Source organism: Carassius gibelio, chromosome B3 (assembly GCF_023724105.1).
Source record: "Carassius gibelio isolate Cgi1373 ecotype wild population from Czech Republic chromosome B3, carGib1.2-hapl.c, whole genome shotgun sequence".
NCBI classification, from domain to species: domain Eukaryota; kingdom Metazoa; phylum Chordata; class Actinopteri; order Cypriniformes; family Cyprinidae; genus Carassius; species Carassius gibelio.
In genome coordinates, this window is record NC_068398.1 from 24687083 (window position 1) to 24707657 (window position 20575).

General features: G+C 37.8%; 2 protein-coding genes across 4 annotated transcripts; one reads left to right on the forward strand and one right to left on the reverse strand.

Moving 5' to 3' along the window:
• Positions 1–2364: 2364 nt before the first annotated feature.
• Positions 2365–6550, reverse strand: LOC127952042 (prohibitin 1). Of its 2 annotated transcripts, none has more exons than XM_052550293.1 (7): positions 6425–6550; positions 5826–5926; positions 5532–5693; positions 5208–5350; positions 4176–4292; positions 4004–4099; positions 2365–3132 (listed from the first exon to the last, which is right to left on the reverse strand). In XM_052550293.1, exons 2-7 carry the CDS (start codon positions 5908–5910, stop codon positions 2920–2922), a joined length of 816 nt encoding a protein of 271 aa, XP_052406253.1. In that variant the 5' UTR covers positions 5911–5926; positions 6425–6550; the 3' UTR covers positions 2365–2919. The 2 variants fall into 2 exon arrangements, with proteins under 2 accessions (XP_052406253.1, XP_052406252.1); XM_052550292.1 differs by having other exon boundaries at positions 6410–6430.
• A 1362-nt stretch (positions 6551–7912) lies between these two features.
• On the forward strand, positions 7913–20016 carry LOC127952029 (major vault protein-like). Of its 2 annotated transcripts, none has more exons than XM_052550273.1 (17): positions 7913–8063; positions 9726–9892; positions 10732–10927; positions 11207–11330; positions 12254–12385; positions 12615–12709; positions 12946–13182; positions 14022–14147; positions 14974–15168; positions 16010–16236; positions 16446–16643; positions 16762–16906; positions 17686–17897; positions 18830–18946; positions 19042–19168; positions 19256–19444; positions 19593–20016. In XM_052550273.1, the coding sequence occupies exons 2-17, from the start codon at positions 9756–9758 to the stop codon at positions 19716–19718; spliced, it is 2583 nt and encodes an 860-aa protein (XP_052406233.1). In that variant the 5' UTR covers positions 7913–8063; positions 9726–9755; the 3' UTR covers positions 19719–20016. The 2 variants fall into 2 exon arrangements, with proteins under 2 accessions (XP_052406233.1, XP_052406232.1); XM_052550272.1 differs by having other exon boundaries at positions 7914–8063; positions 14971–15168.
• The last annotated feature ends 559 nt before the right edge of the window (positions 20017–20575 follow it).

The following is a 20575-nucleotide window of genomic DNA, read 5'->3' on the forward strand; positions in this document are numbered from 1 at the left end:
CAGAAGGCGTTCAGTGCGCGCGCCCGTGGTTTTCTTATTCACTGTGCAATGAAATAAAGGCATTTATATTTTGTTGTACTGTTTAGACACTTTTGGATGTTTTTAAGTCTTTTGGATGTTTTTATATGATGTATGTTCCTGTTAGCACAAAGTGTTGTTATATTTCAAAGCTCTCCATGGCCTAGCTCCAGAGTATACTTCTGATTCAATTAGTTTCCATCAATATTTGTGATCTCTTCGTTCAAATGATCAGCTGAGGCTGACAGTTTCTTGATCGTGCCATTAATGTAAAGGTTTTTAGGTGGCCACTCTTAGCTTTCATTGTTCTTAAAAACCTCTCTCAAATTAGGGGCATTTCAGAGGTCTTTAAAAACTCATTTATTTTAGCAGTGTATTGTAAATTGTAAACATTTTTGTTGAAATTTGGCTTCCATTCAGATTACTTTTGTATGGTTCTCATTGAAAGTGCTGTAGAAATTAACTTAAGATGAGAGTTGATTTGAGCATGGATTTGATAGGTTAGGTTTAAGAATGCAGGAACTGATAAAACATATACATATGTATATGCAGTGTGAGTTGCTTTGGATAAAAGCATCTGCTAAATGCATGAATGTCATGTTAAATCTAGTTCTGCTCTTCATCTGATTGGCCTAAACAGCTGATTTAGTATAAAACGTATCTGTTCACAGTGGTGCAGAATAAAAGGCAATCTGGCTTTTTGCAAATGCCTCTTATTCACTTTCCAACAAAGACAAGAATGTTTTTTTAAAGGATCAACATAACATGTTTAATTGATTCATTATCTATATTTTATAATTCATGTGATGCCATGAATAGATTACACGAGCCTGTCTTCTCCGAAATGACTATTTTCTGGTGGTTAGTTGTTCAGTGGTTAATTGTGTGAAAATGTTGATTGTTGTTATTGTGTTAGTGTACTGATGTTAAGTTATTTTTTTGTTTATTCTTCTTTATATTCTAAAGGGTTTTGAAAGATCTTACCAAAGGACTGCAGCTGAAAATTAGCCAGCTGGTGAACAGAAATACTGATTAATGCGTAATCTCATAAATACAATATTTCCAGCATGTTATAACTCACATACACTGTTGCAGACTTTCAGCAAAGACACTTCACCTTTTGAAACAGCACATTTATCCTTGGTTTAGTACTGAAAACCAGCATGGCTATTATTACCTGTGGCACAAGACCATTCAGTGACACTCCATGATATTACTTAAATATCATATTCAGATGCGGGTGTGTTTGGCATTCCGTGACTGTTTGACTGCAGCATTTGCTGTAGTCTACTTACATCTGTCCAGTGATGACACATGATGGCCTCAGCTAAACCATTCAAACAATCTCCGTTTTCATCTGCTTTCCCTCCATAGAGACGATGACTGACAAACAGGTCTGAGAGAGCAGCTGCTGTTTAATCTGTGTGATTTATCACTACACTGATGCTGAGATTTTAAAAACTCTAAGTCAGAGTGACTCTCCTCACACTATTCAACATCTGAATTCTGTGAATAGCATCCTCCGGTTGGGATTAAACAAGTTTATAGCAAATTAATTGTTCAACACAAGTACATTGTAAGGCTTGACATAATACTGTATGATTTATTCAAACTTCATTTGGAACCGGTCAAGGATTAACATTTGTGTTGTATGCGCCCACAAATGTGTGTTGAGCAAAAGTGTAAAACAGGAAAGAAACATCAACATCCTGTGTGTGAAGCCTGCTCTGTCTGTGAAGACTAAAAGAGTAATTGCTAAGATTTCCACACTTAACTTCTGTTAAATGTACTTCTCTCGTCTCGGTTAATGTGCAGTACTCATGCAACAGGAATGTAGATACAGTATAACAGAATTACTCATTCCTGTGTATTCTATACTCCTGCAATGAAGTTTTACTAATGTCTGACAAAAGAATGACAAAGATGAGGGGATAAAAAAATTGTGTATAATTGAAAAAAGAAAGAAAATCTCTGAAAACAAACTGACACTATTTGGCCTTTGAGCCAAAAAGAGAAAGACAAAATAAATGGGATATGTTTATTTTTTCCAATAAAGAAAACCTGTATATTAGAATAATTACAAGTAGTATTTTCCAATTGTATTACTGCATTAAACATTGTCATTTTTGTTTTAGCCTATGTAGTTCACAATCTGATATGAGCTGCTTATTTTTTCATAAGCTCCGATGCCCTCTAGTGGACACTAAAAGGCATATTTCCCTCTGAGGTGTGCTTCACAACCAGAGGAACAAATGGTATAGATATAGATATATATCATTAATAAAATGTGTGTGTGGCTACAAACTATAGTAATAGATCTCTATAATAATAAGAGGCACTCAACTGTTATTTCGATTTAGTATAAAGGAATAATTGTTTATTGATCATTTTATCCATTCACCACTTGTGAGACAAGGGGCATTCCTTCTGCCACATACAACAAAAACAGATTCAAACCAAAACACAAAACAGTCGTTCTCGCAGGAGCAGAGGGTGACATTGATGTCAATCATCCAGCACTCACTACTCATGAATGTACGGTTTAACTTAGCTTCGCAAGGTACTTAGATCAACTTCTGTGTATATCAATTTAACTGAAATGGCTTAGCCAAGAAAAACACTACCACATGCATATATATGCACCCAAGCACATTTACACACACAGACACTTCCCCTGGGTTTCTCCTTCACTCTTTCCAAATGCTGAAAGCACCTTGTGGCAGTCTACACTTCTAGGACTAAAAGAGAGAAAAACACCAGGTATCTTTGTCTCTATAAAATTTGCCTTTAGGCTGATCAGATAGTTTCATGGGTTCTACAGACATCCCCATTTCCGAAAGTACCAAGCTTAGAGGAGAAGAAGTGAAGTGTGTGTGTGTGTGTGTGTCTCTAGCTTTCCTATCAGTGTGGTATCTGAAGGAGCGTTCCCTGTCCAGACGGGAGGTAGGTAACATTGCGAGAGCGGCTGAGCTGGAAGGCGATGTCCTCCGCAGCCTCCAGCTTTCTCAGCTCCACCAGGCCATCACCAGCTACTGCCAGAGAATTAGCGATCAACAGCGCAGCCTGGGAGTCTCCTTCTGCTGATATAATAGCTGCCTGCTTCTGCTGCTCTGCCTGGGAGACACATGCAAAGAGAACGTTAGATCACCTGCTGCTTGTGGGCAAATAAAACAGTAGTTTTAAGTTTTACAAGTCAGAATTTATAATTTTTAAAATGTTAATATTGAAATCACTGTGAAAAGTAAAAAAAAAAAAAAAAAAAAATTATTACATAATAAACATCCCCATTTCCTATGTTTTATATATATATATATATATATATATATATATATATATATATATATATATATATATTAAATGAAAAATACTTATGGGATGCTTTAAAATGACCAAAAGTGACAGTAGAAACATGTTTCAAAAGATTTAAATAAACGCTGTTTTTTCAACTTTCCATTCAAACAATCTCAAAGCAACTCTTTTCAACATTAATGATAATAATAAATGTTTGAAAAATCAGCGAACTTCAGAAAACACTTATGTTCAATTGTAACAATATTTCAAAACATTACTAATTTTACTAGTTTTAATTAAAATAAATGACGTGTTAATGACAATAGGAGACTTCCTTTAAATCCATTATGCAAACATTTGTACAGTAGTGTATATGTAAAATGTGGAAAACGCAACAGAATTATTTTGCTATTATTTTAATATAAGCAATATTCCAAACTATTTTGGGTTAACTGATGATACATTTTTCACCATGCAAACTGCACATTTTATTTAGTTCATGTTTTTGGTATTTGATTCTATGCATCACTTACAGCACCGAGTCAGATTATTATTCTTACAATTCTACTTAAACCATATAAAAATTGCTGTACCAAATAGGTTTGGGATCAAACTGGAGAGTAGCTCAGTAATCTCTTTTTACTCGCATTTGGGCAATATTCCCTTTGGCACTAATACAGTTTGAGGCTCTTACCTTTTCTACAACAAACCTGGCTCTCTCAGCGTCCTGCTGTGCAACCTGCTTCAACTCAACAGCCTCGGTGAACTCCTTGCCAAACGTCAGATGTGTCTGAGGGGAGCGAATGTGTTAGGGTCAGGCATGGCAGTGAAGAAGAACAGAAACAGAGAAAAGCAGAGGTCTTTACCAGGGAGACGTCATCTAGAATGAGGCCGAAGGTGGAAGCTCTTTCTGTCAGATCCTCACTGACCTGCCTGGACACCAGCTCTCTCTGAGTGATGAGCTCACCCGCATCAAAACGGGCCTGGGGTAAAAATTGATATACATCAAAGCTACATTTAATCCAAGTGATCTATTTAATCTATTCTCCTGTACATATTGCCCAACAGCCAGCCCTGTATACAGTACCATTCAAGAGTCTGGGGTCAGTAAGATTTATATTTTATGTGTGTTTTTGTAAGAACTCTCATCAAGTCTGCATTTAGTTGATCAAAAACACACTTAAATTGTGAAATATTAAAATTTAAAAGGAACTGTTTTGTATTTTAATATAATTTAAAATGTAAGTCCTCCTATGAAGTTTGTGTTATGCATTGTAAAGTTGTAATTACAACATCAGGTGTGTTTAAATCACTTTGGTCAGAGCAAAATGGTGACATTATTATATAATATAACATTACTTTAAAGTTTGGTTTTTGTTGTTGTTTACTTTAAATCTATAACATGATGAACAAATGTGCCTGAAGTGTGTTTTTCTTTTAGTTTTTTAATTCAGTTTATTAAGGTTCTGTAAATTAAATGGTAATATTTTTTCATGTGTAACTGTACAATAAAATTATATTTTTATAATAAATTACAATCAATGCAGAATCTGCATTAATAGCACTCCGACATATTTACACACTGACATGCCCCCAACTTTGAGTATCCCACTTACAATTAAAGTTTTAAGGTGGCATTCATATGCATTCAATTAATAAATATGACCTAATGAATATACCATTATTATTATCTATGCAGAGCTTAATATTTGTGTGGAAAGTGATAAAAAAAAATTCAGGATCCTTTGAACAGAAAATCCAATCCAATAAATCCAATAAATCCAATAATTTAATTCATCAATGCTGAAAAAAATATTAATTTCTTATTTAAAAACAATCTTGCTAAACCTTTTCTGAGGGTTTACATGTTTTGACAGCGTGTTGTGTGTGATACTCACCACTACAGACTTCAGGACCTCGGTGGTGATGGAGGGCAGCACTCGCTCATCATAGTCCTCTCCGATGCTGGTGAAAATCCGCGGCAGCTGTGTAGCAACTGGCCGGAACAGGATCCTAAGTGTAATGTTGACATTCTGCAAATCTGAGAGGGACAAAGACAGACAGACCCATTGTGCAGTTTTCTAAGTTTTATTAGTAATGGCAAAAGCATAAACAACTTGTGATACGGAGAGATAGAAAGATATAGACATTAAAAAATAAACTGAAGAACAGAAGCCAGACAGAAACAGTAATAGAGAAACAAAGACTAGGGAATGATGTACCTTTGCTACCAGTGATGACAGGCACATTGCGTGGACGGGACCTGCAGTCAAAGATGATTGGCTTCTGCACCCAGGGAATTAGGAAGTGTGTGCCCTCCCCTATAACAGCATCCTGAACACCTCGAAACCTGTCGAAGATGACCGCCCGGTGTCCCGCATCCACTGTAATGAAAACCCCCACAGAGTTAGACAACAGCTCTTCAAATATAATGGCATAGAAACACCTGGCTTTATATAGTAATAATTTTATAAACTCAAACAACTATGAAACCGTTAATTTAGCTGTGAACGTACCATTGAAAAGTGCAGAGTTCACTACACCTCCTCCTATGGCCAAGGCCAAGCCCAGCTTTCCAATGGACTCGAAGAGCTTTGCCATGGCTGCAATGACAGTTCTGGGGACAGAAGCAGATTCATCTTAACCATCTCTCGTGCATCTAAAAACCCTTGAATAATCAGACCATTCTGACTGGTTAGCTTCGACTCGACAGCAGTGACACTGACATGAAAGAAACGTGCTGACCTGTCCTCACTTTAAGCGGCTCAGACATGGAAAGCGAAAAGCATTGGTAAATAAAATAAAAAAACCTTACAGTAAATAAACTGTCCTTGTAAAATAGGTATTGGCTAATACAATAAATTACATGAAGGAAAAATCTAAGAAGGATTAAAATAATACCGTTGAAGCAAAGTGTATTTAATTAGCTTGCTACACGCTAATGCTGCAACTGACATGCAATCAAGAGCCGCTGATTGCACTTTAACCACCAGGACTAATCTTGCTTTTTTCTCTTTCGAAAACGCCGCATTATTATTATCGGACTTTATGTAAAGTAAATAAACACCAAGGCTATATTAAAATAGCGCAAGTCTCTTACAACATGAGCACTCACCGACAGCGCTGTTAGATCACAGTGACCTCCACCGGAGCCTACGCATAAGAAACACATGTGGAGGCGACGTCTGAGCATGCGCGGAACCTTCAACATAGACTTCTCTGATTGGACGGAGGGACACAGACGAGAACGCCCACTTGAGTTACGATGACTGTTATTGGTCAACGTCTGCTCGTTGCTTTACTAAAGACTGAGCAACAACATGAGGGTGTTTCTTCAACTATAATGGCACGGTTAATGTTTTGAAATGTAACTCCCCCTAACAACCAGGAACAACAACGTCCTGTTTGCGCTTTTGCGATGTTTAAAAGGGGTTATGCATTGCCTTTGTTTTATTATTTGTACTGTTTTCTGAGGTCCTCTTATAAAGTGATCAAGATATTTACACAAAAAACTTTATAATTTAGGAACTATGGGCTATTTTCTATCCTGTTTTTAACCCTTTTCATCAGAACGTGGGCGTGGCGGACTGTAGACACGGAAGTAAACACTCAGTGTTGCCTAATAGTTGTGTAAGTTTGACAGCTGCTGTGATTTAGGTTTAAAATGCATGAACAATGAGTACATATCAAATAATCTGTAATAACAGACAAAGCAATAGTGAACCCATAACAGTTACTCACACTTGTGTTGAGACATTACTGTCGGATCCAAAATAATCTTTTTTAAGTCGCTTTGGATAAAAGCGTCTGCTGAATAATTCAATGTAAATGTTTCTAAATGAATCCCCAGTGAACAAAGGACCAAGTTCTTCCCGACGCAATCCCGGAACTTTATTAAAAATAATATTAAATCAGAAAAAGTTTATTGTTTGCTTTCTAGACCTGCATTTGCCTCTCTTTTTATTTACACTACATAAGTGAATCGGTGGTTGGGGCTAAAAAGACAGTGACGTAGAAGTGGCCGTTGATCTTCTTCTGCGGAGATGGTGCTTAGCCATACTAGTACGTCATAAAGTGTCACATACCTCAACCAATTTGGCAGATTGGCTTCAATATAAGCTGTTTTAAGACTAATACAGAAATGTTGAGTTCTAAAGGGAATTTGGATTTTATAGTTCATGACCCCTTGAAATAAAACCATAACATGTCACACAGTCAACTTTACAAGGAAAATTAAGCCTTTACAAAAAATTATACCACTCTAACATTACTTAATATTTACAATGTACTGTTTTAGCTAATTTGTGTAACCTCTGGTCTACCACAACGTTGCTAAAAACAAGAGAACGTTTTTAGAGCTGTTTAAATGGCTAGTAGGACTATGGATGCACACTAGCATGAACACTATATGTAGGCTATGTATATAAATTATGTGGATCATGCAATGGCAATCATTTGATCCCAATGTTACAAAGCAAACAAACAGGCGGTTGATTTAACACTTAGAAATAAAATGATTATATAAAAACGTCTGCTAAATGCATAAATATATTTGCTGGCCTACATCAGGATCTATAATTTCAGCTACAGTAAACCACGTGATGCACTGACTCCTGCTCCGCGAAATCCCACTCAGGGCCCACTCCTTCCAAGGACACACCTACCAGCGCGAGGTACTATAAACCAGCGCACAGCAGTCACACTCGTCTTGAACTGACGGACTGACAGCTTTAAAGACGCATTCTTCTGAAACTGTAAGTCTCGTTTATGTCGCAGGTTTTTGGAAGACGAGTCTTAAAAGGATGAACTGCATTAGGGCAGCTACATTCATCTTAACTTGCTTAGTTGTGAATGTTATTTAATTGCGTCATGATGAACTATGAAGATGTAATGCACGTAGGACGATGCATTTTTTAAGCAATGCGGAATAGCTTCGCCTTTATATGCAAAATACGGACAAGTATTACCGTTTTCAGTCGTGGAAAACAGTCGCAGTCTATTTAGACTTTAACTTTTAATATTTACACTTATATTTTCAGATGAAGAAATCGAAATAAAAAGTAGTTTCATTTGTGATATCATTAATCGTAAGCTTTTACTTTTCTGTCGTGCCAACATGTAGTCAGTTCTTTCCGATGTTTTTATCGTCACTAAAGTAATGCATTAATTCAGTTCTGTAATTTCCGCGTTCATCCTCAGATTACATGGTTTTCTATTGGTGCACTGTGAACGTGTCCAGCCCACGCACTGACGTCACGGCATGCGGAAGATTAGATTGATTGACTTGAGACAAATGCGTTTGTTTTATGGGCGTTCGTATGCGTAAATGTACATATTACAGCCAACAAACACAAATTATATATATATATATATATATATAATATTTTTTTTTTTTCATAAATAATAAAACATCCGCTTATGGTGTTTTATTAGTTATTTCAAATGTTAATTTGATCACACTGTCAACCAAGGCCAGATAGAATGTGTAGGAGGATTATCTAGAAGTTTTGGAATATTATATAGCATTAAGACGGAAATGTGACTCCGCAATAATGATATTATGACCGTATATTATAACTAAAATCAAGTCTCCAATTCACACTGAAACAGTTACACTGTTACTGATAAAGTTCTGAGATATAAATATAACAGTTAAAATTATGCCATATTTCTCTGCCCTTTGTTACAAAGTTTGCTTAATTTCAAAATGATAAACTCTTTGTGACTTTGTAGCACCTAAGCCAATAATCCTTGGAAATTTGCATGGCACCAAGTGACAAATTGAAAAATATACTCCAGAGAAAGGGGTGTCCATTACAATGCACACACAAGCACAGTTAGATTGCATGGTATTACTTCATCTTTAACTGAATTTGCCAGATAAACTACCTGATATCACTAGTAAAGGTGATTCAAGGGGTGATTCAAGTGTTGGGCAACATTCTTAGAGGTTGATCTAACAATTTTGTTGGTGTGTGTTTGTGTGTGTGTGTGTATGTGTGTGTGTGAAGAACTTTGACAGATTTTTCTTGCTACAAACTAAAATCTACAATTTAGATTAGAAAAAATCAAGGACTTTTCAGCATTTTATCAGTTATAATCCCAGACAACAAGCTAAGTGTTATCACATCATGAATTTGTCCCAAAGAGATAAGAAGCTGAGGTGTGTTCGCTCATGAAATCTTATCCTTCTCACCATTGTATCATTGGATTTTTCATGCAGAATAAAAACTAACACAGACATAGGAAGCTTTTTAAGGTATCATGTAGCAAATGGAAGACAGCATAAATGATTAATCACATTGTGGAAATAATATCACATGACCCTGAAGAAGTAGTCATATGCACAGATTATCACTACATCACTGTCATTTTACTGCATTTTGGTCACTAATCTCTACATTCCTCCAAATTAGAGTTTGTGAGGAGTACCGGTTGGAAGAAATATGGACGCTGATCATCTGCTCGGTGCCTCAATCATCAGGATCCCCCCTCACCACTACATCCATGTGTTGGATCAGAACACCAACATTGCACGGGTGGAGATCGGCCCTCTCACCTATATACGCCAGGACAATGAGAGGTAACCTGGCAGTAGACCTTGAAATATAGGTTCCCATTGGGTTTTTTAGATTTTATGTAAATTGATTTTTAATTTGAATGTAAACAAGGAAATTTTAGTGGCTAAACTGGGGCATTATATGTAGGGCATTTGCAAATTAGGAGGGTGTCAGGTTTCAGGCTGTGATGAAAGAGAGAGTTGCTGGGATACGTGGTGTGTTATCAAGCAGAATTCAAACAACAGATGATATGAACCATTTATTAATTTGGGTTATGTCGATGTTCTATATTTCATACAGTTAACTCTATCAGTTTATATTCATCTCAAACTTTCAGTTATTTTTACAAATACAAATCACTATTTTAGTTATTAAGATTTGTTAATGTTTTTAAAGGAAGTCTCTTTTGCTTACCAAGACTGCATTTATTTGATCAAAAATACAGTGAAAACAGTTATATTGTGAAATAATATTCACATTTTTAAAAAGTTTTCAGTTTTACTATATATTTATTCCTGTGATGGCTGAATTTTCAGCATCCTTACTCACACGATCCTTCAGAAATCATTCTGATTGGCTGCTTAAGAAACATTTCTTATTATTATCAATATTAAAAACAGCTGTGCTGCTTAATATTTCTGTGGGAACTGTGAACACGTTTTTCTTTGAGTAATTTAAAGTTTAAGAGAGCAGCAATTATTGAAAGTATTTTGTAACATTATATATGTCTTAACTGTGACATTTAATTTAATTAATTGCATCCTTGCAATTAATGTACTGACCCCGTTGCCCTGCAATTAATGTACTGACCCATACTTTTGAACGATCGTGTCACTGAAATTTTCCTCCTCTTTTCTTTTAGGATTCTGTTTGCCCCTGTCCGCATGATCATGGTGCCTCCCAGGCATTATTGTGTTGTGCTCAACCCTGTTGCCCGAAATGATGAAGGCCGGGTTCAGTTTGATGCATCGGGTCAAGCTAAGCTCAGACATGCTGACCTGGAGATCCGTCTGACCCAGGACCCGTTCCCCCTCTACCCCGGTGAAGAGATTCAGAAGGTATGAAGTTGAGAAACATGTTGCTTTGCAGCAGCTTGTAGCTTATGAGCTCAGACTTGTCGGTAGTTTCAACAGGTGGTGGTTTCCATCAAAAAAAAAAGTAGCAAATTTGTGTCACACCTATGTTTTTCATCAACTCATGTTGACTAGATCACAACGAGCACCATTTTGCAGCAGATCTCTTATCATTATTTTTTGTAATGATTACTATTTTACATTCTGATAGAATTATCTTCTTATTGTTATGAAACACCTGGTCTACTTCTCTGTCTCTCACAGGATGTGACGCCACTGCAGATTGTGTATCCGGACACAGCTCTGCGTCTGCAGGCCCTGCTGGACTTTGAGGAGGAGGGAGGAGAGAAGAGGGTAGCAGGAGACGAGTGGCTGTTTGAGGGACCAGGTACCACTGCCGCACAACTACCATTAGCTTTACAGGGTTTTGTGTGCCAACCTGGACTAGTTTACTTGCTCAGAGCAATTGACAATGATGAAGTTCAGAGGGAAATAAAAGCAAGTGAAGATGTTCCTTATGGTGCAATGCTACAGTACATAGAAGAATGCCCCAATGTTTTTTTTTTTCCTACACATGTTCAGTAAAGCCCCAGTAACTAACAAGAAGACTTGTCGCTTATATAGTTTTGTCTGCATTGTAAAATCCGATAAGTTCAGAAAACTGAGAAACATTTAAGTAATCCAACTCAAAGATTAAGTTAATAGAAAAATACATTTGTACTACACAGACATGTTAATTGCAGTTTAATTGAAATATTGATAACTAACTCTTTGATTATATCGTCTGCATATTTTGCTTAATGGTTAAGTACTAGCATGTGCTAATGTAACTATCACTATATACCTGCATTTATATGTTAAGCAACACACAGTATAAATAGTCTTCGAGTTTTGTAGCCCTTCTTAACCTAACCTCAGACTCTACTCTTCACCACGATGGTAACTCTACAAAACATTGAACACTAACACATCTCTCGCTATATTATTTCACGGTGGTCATGAAAGGGGAAGTAAATCTATTGAACACCGTTTTTCAGATATTAACTACATTAGGTAATAATTCCACTTCTAGTTACCACAAAATGATAAATTTTCAATCACAGTTACGACATCACAATGTAGAAAAGCTGTTTGGTAAAAAGCACAGTGCAAATAAACCGAACTTGAATTGACTTCAATTTCATTTTCATGTGTAAATTGAAAAGGGGAAATGCAAGCTACTCTCAATCACAATAAAGTGTACTGCATCCTTCGTAATGTATGCCATATGCTGTAAGATGTCTAACCTGGAGAGTGTTTTATTTCCGGCAGGGACGTACATTCCCAGGAAGGAGGTGGCGGTGCTTGAAGTCATAAAGGCCACGGTGATCAGAGAGAATCAGGCCATTCGCCTCCGAGCTCGCAAAGAGGGCCTGGACCGCAGTGGAGTCCAAAGAGTTACTGGTTTGTGAGATAGTTCACTTTCATGACTTACTCACCCTCATGTTGTTCCAAACCTGCATGATCTTATCCTTCTGTGGAACACAAAAGTTAAAAAAAAATGTCAATACAGTGGAAGTCAGTGGCCTTTCAGTGGCTAGTTGCCTTTCGTTGTATAGACAAACATAGTTAACAGTTCATATTTTGCATGCATATTCAAATACAGATGGCTGAAACTGTGTGTGTGTTTCAGGCGAGGAATGGCAAGTCTGTAAGGTGGGAGCTTATCTGCCTGGAGCTCATGAAGAGGTGGTGGATATCGTCAATGCTTTCATCCTCACGGACAAGGTACCCTCTTCTGTCCCTTTCCCTGTAGTTTCCATTAGCATGTGTTACTTCTCCATTCACACTTTAAGTACACAGGTAATAAGAGATTGGGGGGTTAATTGGTTCAACAGAAAGGTTAACGTATAGCACATAGTGATTAAGGACGAAAGCTCTCCACTAATGAAGTCACAGCTTCAGAGCACAGTTTTGCCCCAAGCTTAATTCTGAACGCCTGCTTGTCATTCCCCGTTCATTAGAATGCTCTGCATGTGCGCGCTCTGCGTCCGTTCCGTGACGCCGGGGGCCGAGAGCGGCGCACCGGAGAAGAGTGGCTGGTGACCGTGGCAGACAGAGAGGCTCACATTCCCTCTGTGGCCGAGGAGGTCGTCGGGGTGGTGGACGTAACCACTCTGAACAGCAGGCAGTACTGCGTGGTTCTGGACCCCGTGGGGGCTGACGGAAAACCTCAGCTCGGACAGAAGAGAGTGGTGAAGGTGAGCGAATCCTTCTGGGGTTTCAACGCATTCAATGTTAAGTGGCTATTACTGGAACCCATTATTATCCTGAAGGCTGCTGCGCAGGATAAACAGAGGCCTAATATAAAACTCTCAAGTCACACTTAAAAATATATGAATGAAAATGACATCTGCAAACATTTTTGCAGTTTTTGGCAAAAATAAATCTGATGCAAAGTGTGCAAGAGGTTAAGGTTACAACATGCTTATCATGAGCATGTGTGACAAATGTTACACTTTGTTTTTTAAATATAACATAACAATCAGTGATACTGATGAATATATTTAAAAAATGCCATTTATTCCTGTAATGCAAAGCTGTATTTCCAGCATCATTACTCCAGTCTTCAGTGTCACACGATCCTTCAGAAATTATTTTAAATTACTCTAATACAAGAAACATTTCTAATAATTGTTTAATTTTTTTTTTGTGGGAACAGTGGTGCATGTTTTCAGGATTCTATGATAAATATATATATATTTTTTTTTTAAATTGCAATGTTTTGTAACATTGTTCTTCAAGTATCTTATAGCTTTTAATAATATTTAATTTGCCATATTATAATCCAATGCCATGAAGCGCAGAAATTTTAATCGTGGCTAATGTATGCAGACATTTTACTTTTTTTTTTGCTCTTTCTCTGCTCTTTAAACCTAATCATAAAATTCTGATTAATACTCATCACTGGCTATTTAAGTTTCATGTTTTGTTAAATCCACTGTAAATTTTAAGAACCATAAATATAGATTTATAATAACTTTGCGATGTAACTTGCACTGACTCTTGCACTGACTCTTTCTGTCTGGTGGTCTCACAGGGTGAGCGTTCGTTCTTCCTCAGGCCAGGAGAGCATTTGGAGAACGGTATTCAGGACGTATATGTGCTGTCAGAGGAGGAGGGACTCGTGCTGCGTGCTGTCGAAGCCTTCATTGACACTGAAGGGGTAAAGGACATGTTTGAACATCCGTAATCAATTACTAAAATCACTCATTTAGTACATAATTAACTAGAAATTGAGTGTTTGAACCGCTGCATGTGTTCTGAACAACTGCGGTCTGCAGTAGAGAAAAAGAAGAGCGCTCTGATTCATTCAAATAGTATTCAAACAAGGAGAGAAACGAGTGAAAATGCAGGGTGTGGACCTAGACTAGGTTGTTGGAGATTTCAGAACAAAAGAAGACAAATAGAGAGTGGGTGTATTGTGTTTACAGACGTTACCCATTTCACAGGGTGCTGCCGTTGCCCTTTAGTCCATATAACTCATTCAGCATTCCTGAAATGTTTGTCTTTATGTTTATATGATAAGACAAGAGAGTGCTTTTTCACCCAGCTGATTTTTGTGTTTGTGAACTAGGTTTGTTGTTTAGGGCGCTTATTTAAACTAATAAATTGCCGTGTCATGAATTGTGTGAACAGGAAGAACTTGATTCTGGATCAATGAACATATTGTGTGAACATAAATCATCCTTTAACGGACATTTAGAAGACTAATATGTCAGCGAATCACTTCCTTTATTAATTCATTCCCTTGTATCCCCTCCCCATTATGATTACTTTAATTCCCATCTTCATTTTTGTTTTGATAAATATGATTTTTATGCATTCCAGATATGCATTTTTTTTTCTATTCGTTCACCTGGGCTTATCTGATCATATGTCACTTGTGCTGCAGTGTGTGTCCCCACCTTACACTAATGTTTGCCTTTGTTACTCCTCCCTCCTTCTTTCTCTCTTTCACCCCGCCTCCCCACTCCTCAACACTTCAGCAGGAAGAGGAAGATGAAGAAGAAGGGGCCAGCCGAGCCAAAAAGAAGGGAATACAGCGGCGTCCAGGTGACCGTTGGATGCTGCGCGGCCCAATCGAATACGTGCCGCCCGCCACCGTAGAGGTGTTGCTTCGACGAGATGCTATCCCGCTGGATGAGAATGAGGGCATTTACGTCCGAGACATCAAAACTGGAAAGGCAAGATTTGACAATTAAGAAAAAAAATAATTCTTTACATTTCTACGATTTCCAAAATCACATTCGACTGTTTTTTTTTTTAACATGGGAAGACTATAATGCACAACTTAATTTGTTGTAAAGTGTGCATCTAATGTCATCATAATTTGATTATAAGCCACAGCGGAGGGGAAGGTTTTTTTGTGAATATTGGTTATTCCACACACACAGCTCACATAAGACTTCAGAATATTAAAATAACAGATATATCATTCAAATAAATATTATTATAAATATTTTAAGGTGTCCTTGTTACAGTTTAATTATATATTTAAGTACAGAGTAATATTAATTAACTACATTTAATTACTATATGATTAGGGTTTGGCTTAGGGTTAATTGCATGTAATTATGCATAATTTATTGTTATCATAATAGTAAGTACATGTAACATGAACAAGGACACCTTAAAAGTGTTTATTTCATGAATAAATTAATTTTATACATTTTCCCCATTCAGTTTAATTTTAAGGAAAAGTGTAGCTATGACATTCATCCAAAAATCGAACTTTTGTGTTTGTGAGACAGACGAAAAAATGATATGGGTTAGGAAAAATATTTTTGAAGTGAAATTGAGGTGAAATATTCCTTAATCTTTTATTTCAGTTTAGAAAATGTAACACAATGACTGTAACATAATAAGGCTCAGGCTCATGTTTCTTATTGAAGGACTACAGTGTAGCTTGAGTTTCATTAATTTAATTAATATTGACAAGCTCGAGGGTAAACGCTAAAACCTCAGAAACAACATCATGACATGAAAGTGCTTCATATCCCAGCTGACCTTCTGTCTGCTCCTCAGGTGCGGGCTGTGATTGGCCAGACCTACATGCTAACGCAGGATGAGGAACTGTGGGAGAAAGAGCTTCCAGCCAATGTGGAGACTCTTCTGTCTCAATCGCTAGCGGACCGCTCGGAGCGAGGAAGAAACATCGCACAAGCCGAGAGAGATAAAACCAGATTGGTGTCCTTTCGTGTCCCACACAATGCGGCTGTGCAGGTGTATGACTACAGAGAGAAGAGGGCCAGGTGTGTAGTAGTGACAGACATATGGTTATACAACATCTTTCCTAAGACTTATAGGTCCATATGTTAGTTCTGTGGAATTCTTCATAAGTAGTTTTATTTTTATGACTTATTACTTTTTGTGTGTGTGTAGGTAATTGCTACATTGCTAAGTGAAAAACTTAAAATTAATTTCTTTTTCCATTCTCTTTCTCATTCTGTTTCTCTCACAGGGTGGTGTTTGGCCCTGAAATGGTGATGCTGGGACCTGACGAACAGTTCACAGTTCTTTCCCTTTCCGGAGACAAACCCAAACGTCCGAATGTCATTAAAACCATTTGTCTCCTGCTCGGCCCAGACTTTTGCACGGACATCATCATCATCGAGACGGCCGATCACGCTCGCTTGCAGCTGCAGCTCTCTTACAACTGGTTCGTTGTGTTTGTGTCATCTAAAGCCTTATTAGAAAATGTCTCCAGGAGTAATGAAGTGCAAATAAACAATAGGCTGCTCAGAGGAGCTCACTCACTTTCTTTCTCTCTGTGTCAGGCACTTTGATATCAAACAGCCCACCGAGGCGGCCAAGGCTACAGCTCTGTTCTCTGTGCCAGATTTTGTGGGTGACGCGTGCAAAGCCATCGCTTCCAGAATCAGAGGAGCCGTGGCCTCAGTGCAGTTTGATGATTTCCACAAGGTATGTGACACACCTTCAGAGATTTATTGCTCTGATACCTCTGTTTGTTTAGTGATTGTAAATGTGGCAATAAAAGTTTACACTACCATTCAAACGTTTGGGGTCACTTAGATATGTATTTTTTTTTAAGATTGAATTAATACAGCGCTTTTGTTTAGCAAGGATGCAATGTTAATGTGCAAAGTTGCAAAAAATTTCCTGCTTGAATTAAATGCTGTTCTTTTGAAGTTTCTGAAAAACATATCAGAATGACTTTTTGTGAATGATCATGTGACACTGAAAACTAGAGTAATGATGCTGAAAATCCAGCTTTGACATCAGAGGAATGAACTAGATTTAAAATGGCAAACATTAATTTTAAATTGTAATAATATTTCACAATATTACCGTTTTACTGTATATTTCATTAAATAAATGCAGGTGAGCATATAATACGTCTTTCAGAAACTTTATAAAAGTCTTACCAAGCCCATGCTTTTGAAAAGTATAATGTCATGTTTTTCTGTATTTGACCCGTGTGTCCATGTGTGTTACAAACTGCTTTGAAAGTGTTTTAATACTCCTACAATACTACAGCTGCATTTGTTATTTACTGTAAAGCTTTCATGTTGTGTGTTTCTTGATTTGTTCATTTTCAATGTATGCTTAAGCCCCTAAAATAAAAATAAAAAACGCCCCAAAAACGTCAATTCAAGAGTGAACAGATGATGATTAGGATGTGACCAGGCTTGTTTGTCTTATGTCTTTGCTCTGACGTTATGCATCTTTTCCTCTTTCAGAACTCCAACAGGATCATCTGTTCAGCCGTCTTTGGTTTTGATGAGAAGCTTGCGGTGCGGTCCAGCCTGCGCTTCAATCAGAACGGGTTAGTTATCAGCAGCGTGGACATTCAGTCTGTGGAGCCGGTGGACCAGCGCACCCGGGACGCCCTGCAGAAGAGTGTGCAACTCGCCATCGAGATCACCACCAATTCACAGGAGGCTACTGCACGGTACAAACCAAACACAGCACCTTACTCTCTCTAGCATTTTTTATTTCTATCAATTATTTAAATATTTAAATTCTTTCATTTACATATAATATTAATAATTACAATTTAAATCCTTAAAATCATAACATTTCTTATGTTACAGAATTCAACATTACTACATACTTTTCACTATTTCAGACAAACAATAGACTGATTTTTCCAGGTTAATTTCCAGTAAGAGTAGTGCAGTGGCTGCGTCATGTTACAGTCAAATGTGTTTGCAGAATTTTTCAGATGCATCCAAATATTCAAACCTTTCAGCTTTTCTGATCAGAACTATAAGATTAGTGAGAACTGTGGTCAGAATAACCAATATGTTTAATGTGCAAAAATCAAATATACCACAAATATGAAATTTAAGGTAAATTTAAAGTACATTTAAGAGTGGACGGTCCTTCTCTGTTGCAGCACCCAAACCCACCACCAAGGTCTGCTCCTTCACCAGCCAATTTTAAATCGGTTCTTAAATGCTCAGGGAACAAATTACGATTAGTATATTCTATTTCATGTGTTTGTATTTTATACACATATCTATACCTATTTTATATGCGTGCCACTAGGGGGTGAAATGCAGCAATCGTGTGCAAATATCAGCCAGAGTGAAAAGCTTGATGGGAATTTTTTCCTTCACCTAATTCTTAGTCTCACTGAATCTCTAAATTAAAATAAACAATGGTTTCCTATGATGTTTTCTTCAAAGGTACACTATGTAACTTACAATGTTCTGTTGCAAGACAGAGAGAGTTTCATTTATTAACTGCTACAGTGCCAAAAATGACACAGTGTAGCTTTAAAAAAGACTCAAACTTCTGTTATTCCATCAGCTTCCCCTATTTTTCCTATGTATTTGTTCGTCATGCCTATTTACGGTACATTAATTTTCCTTGTTTCAGGCACGAGGCAGAGCGTCTGGAGCAGGAGGCTCGGGGTCGGCTGGAAAGGCAGAAGATCACAGACCAGGCCGAGGCAGAGAAAGCCAGGAAGGAGCTGCTTGAGCTGGAAGCTCTGAGGTGAGTACACTGCGAGGGCCAATGCTATGCTAATGCTATGTTTGTCTGCACACTTAAGGTTTTGACGGTCAGTAATCAGTGTGTGTATTTCCCAGTGCTGCAGTGGAGAGTACAGGAGCGGCGAAGGCTGAGGCACAATCGAGAGCCGAGGCGGCTCGTATACAGGGAGAGGCAGCGGTCGAAGAGGCCAGACTCAAAGCAGAGGCTCAGAAAATCGAAGCCGTATGTCATCCAGACTATGCCAGTTCTCATCTTTTTCTATTTTTACCCTGTTAGGTTTTGACCATTTTCCTCTCCTCTGTGTGTCAGGATGCTGAGCTGGCCCGTCTGTGTAAGGCGCGTGAGGAGGAGCTGAAGTACAAGAAGGAGATGGACCAACTGGAGGTACAGAAGCAGCAAAAAATGGCAGAGATTGAGAGCCTGCGCTTCAAGCAGTTGATGGAGAACCTGGGCACAGAAACCCTGAAGGAAATGGCCCGAGCCGGGCCCGAACTACAGGTAAGTCAGCATTGGGATAGCAAACGAACATCTTTCTGTAGTGGCTTTGCATCACAAATGCTTTATGGATGCATGAAGATTCTGCCGTTTTAATCTTTTGTCATTGAAATAAATAACCCAATGAAACATGTACCGTGTTTTCTTCCAGGTGAAGCTCCTGCAGTCTTTGGGTTTGCAGTCTACTCTTATTACGGATGGCTCCTCTCCTATTAATCTCTTTACTACTGCAAATGGGCTTCTGGGGGCTCTGCAGGGCAAAGGACAGGATGAATAAATAAACACTAGGAGAGACGGAGGTTAAGAGGCCTTATACCACTTGATATGCATAAATACAAAACTGTGATGCTGTACTCTGTTACTGTTTTCATTCTTAATAGCTATTACATTAAAGCCAAGGAAGTACAGTACACCATCATGCCGAAATGTTCCTATGGTGCCTTAAACAATTCAGTTCAACCAAAAGAGCTTTCTAGAACATGTGTTTCTTTACTGTGCTTTGCTTTTTACAGTGATAAAACAGCATTTAGTGTCTAATAATACCTCAAATATCAAATAAAATATTTTGCATCGCTCATCAGCGCTCTTCATTTATTTCACTTCATAAAATGAGATCAAATGTTAGAGTATTTATAGTTTGGATGCTATCAGTCATCAACTGTGAGTCGAGCCCTGTGGTGGAGAGCGGATCCCGGCAGAAGGATCAAGCAGATCCACAGAGAGCCATAACCATAACAGTCTCAAGTTCATTAAAGGAAGATGAATCATTTTTATACCACAGATTCATACAACAACATAAATGATGGCTTGGGGCTGGACATCCAATCATAGTACTCAAAATGTTTGTTTGTGTGTGTGTGTGTGTGTGCGCGCTTACGTGCTTGCTTGTTTATGTTACATTGTGGGGACCAAATTTCACCACAAGGCTAGTAAAAATTACAATTTTGGTGTGCCCAAGCAAAGAAATTATTTAAAATAGTAAATTATGTTTATCTGAAAGTATAACAATGCAAACAGGTTTTCCGAAAGGGGTAGGGTTAGGGTTAGGGGATAAAAAAATTGTTTGTTCAGTATAAAAGTAATATAATTCTATGGAAATCTCCACAATTTACAGAAACAAATGCACTGCGCATG

What these genes read in the sequence shown, in the direction of transcription:
- LOC127952029 (XM_052550272.1), top strand. Translation starts at nt 9,756, where the DNA reads ATGGACGCTGATCATCTGCTCGGTGCCTCAATCATCAGGATCCCCCCT. An exon ending in CCGGTGAAGAGATTCAGAAG is followed by an intron (nt 10,928 to 11,206) that starts GTATGAAGTTGA and finishes TGTCTCTCACAG; the next exon opens with GATGTGACGCCACTGCAGAT. An exon ending in GTGGCTGTTTGAGGGACCAG is followed by an intron (nt 11,331 to 12,253) that starts GTACCACTGCCG and finishes TATTTCCGGCAG; the next exon opens with GGACGTACATTCCCAGGAAG.
- LOC127952042 (XM_052550292.1), bottom strand. An exon ending in GAACTCTGCACTTTTCAATG is followed by an intron (nt 5,694 to 5,825) that starts GTACGTTCACAG and finishes TTTTCATTACAG; the next exon opens with TGGATGCGGGACACCGGGCG. An exon ending in AGGTCCTGAAGTCTGTAGTG is followed by an intron (nt 4,293 to 5,207) that starts GTGAGTATCACA and finishes TTTTTACCCCAG; the next exon opens with GCCCGTTTTGATGCGGGTGA.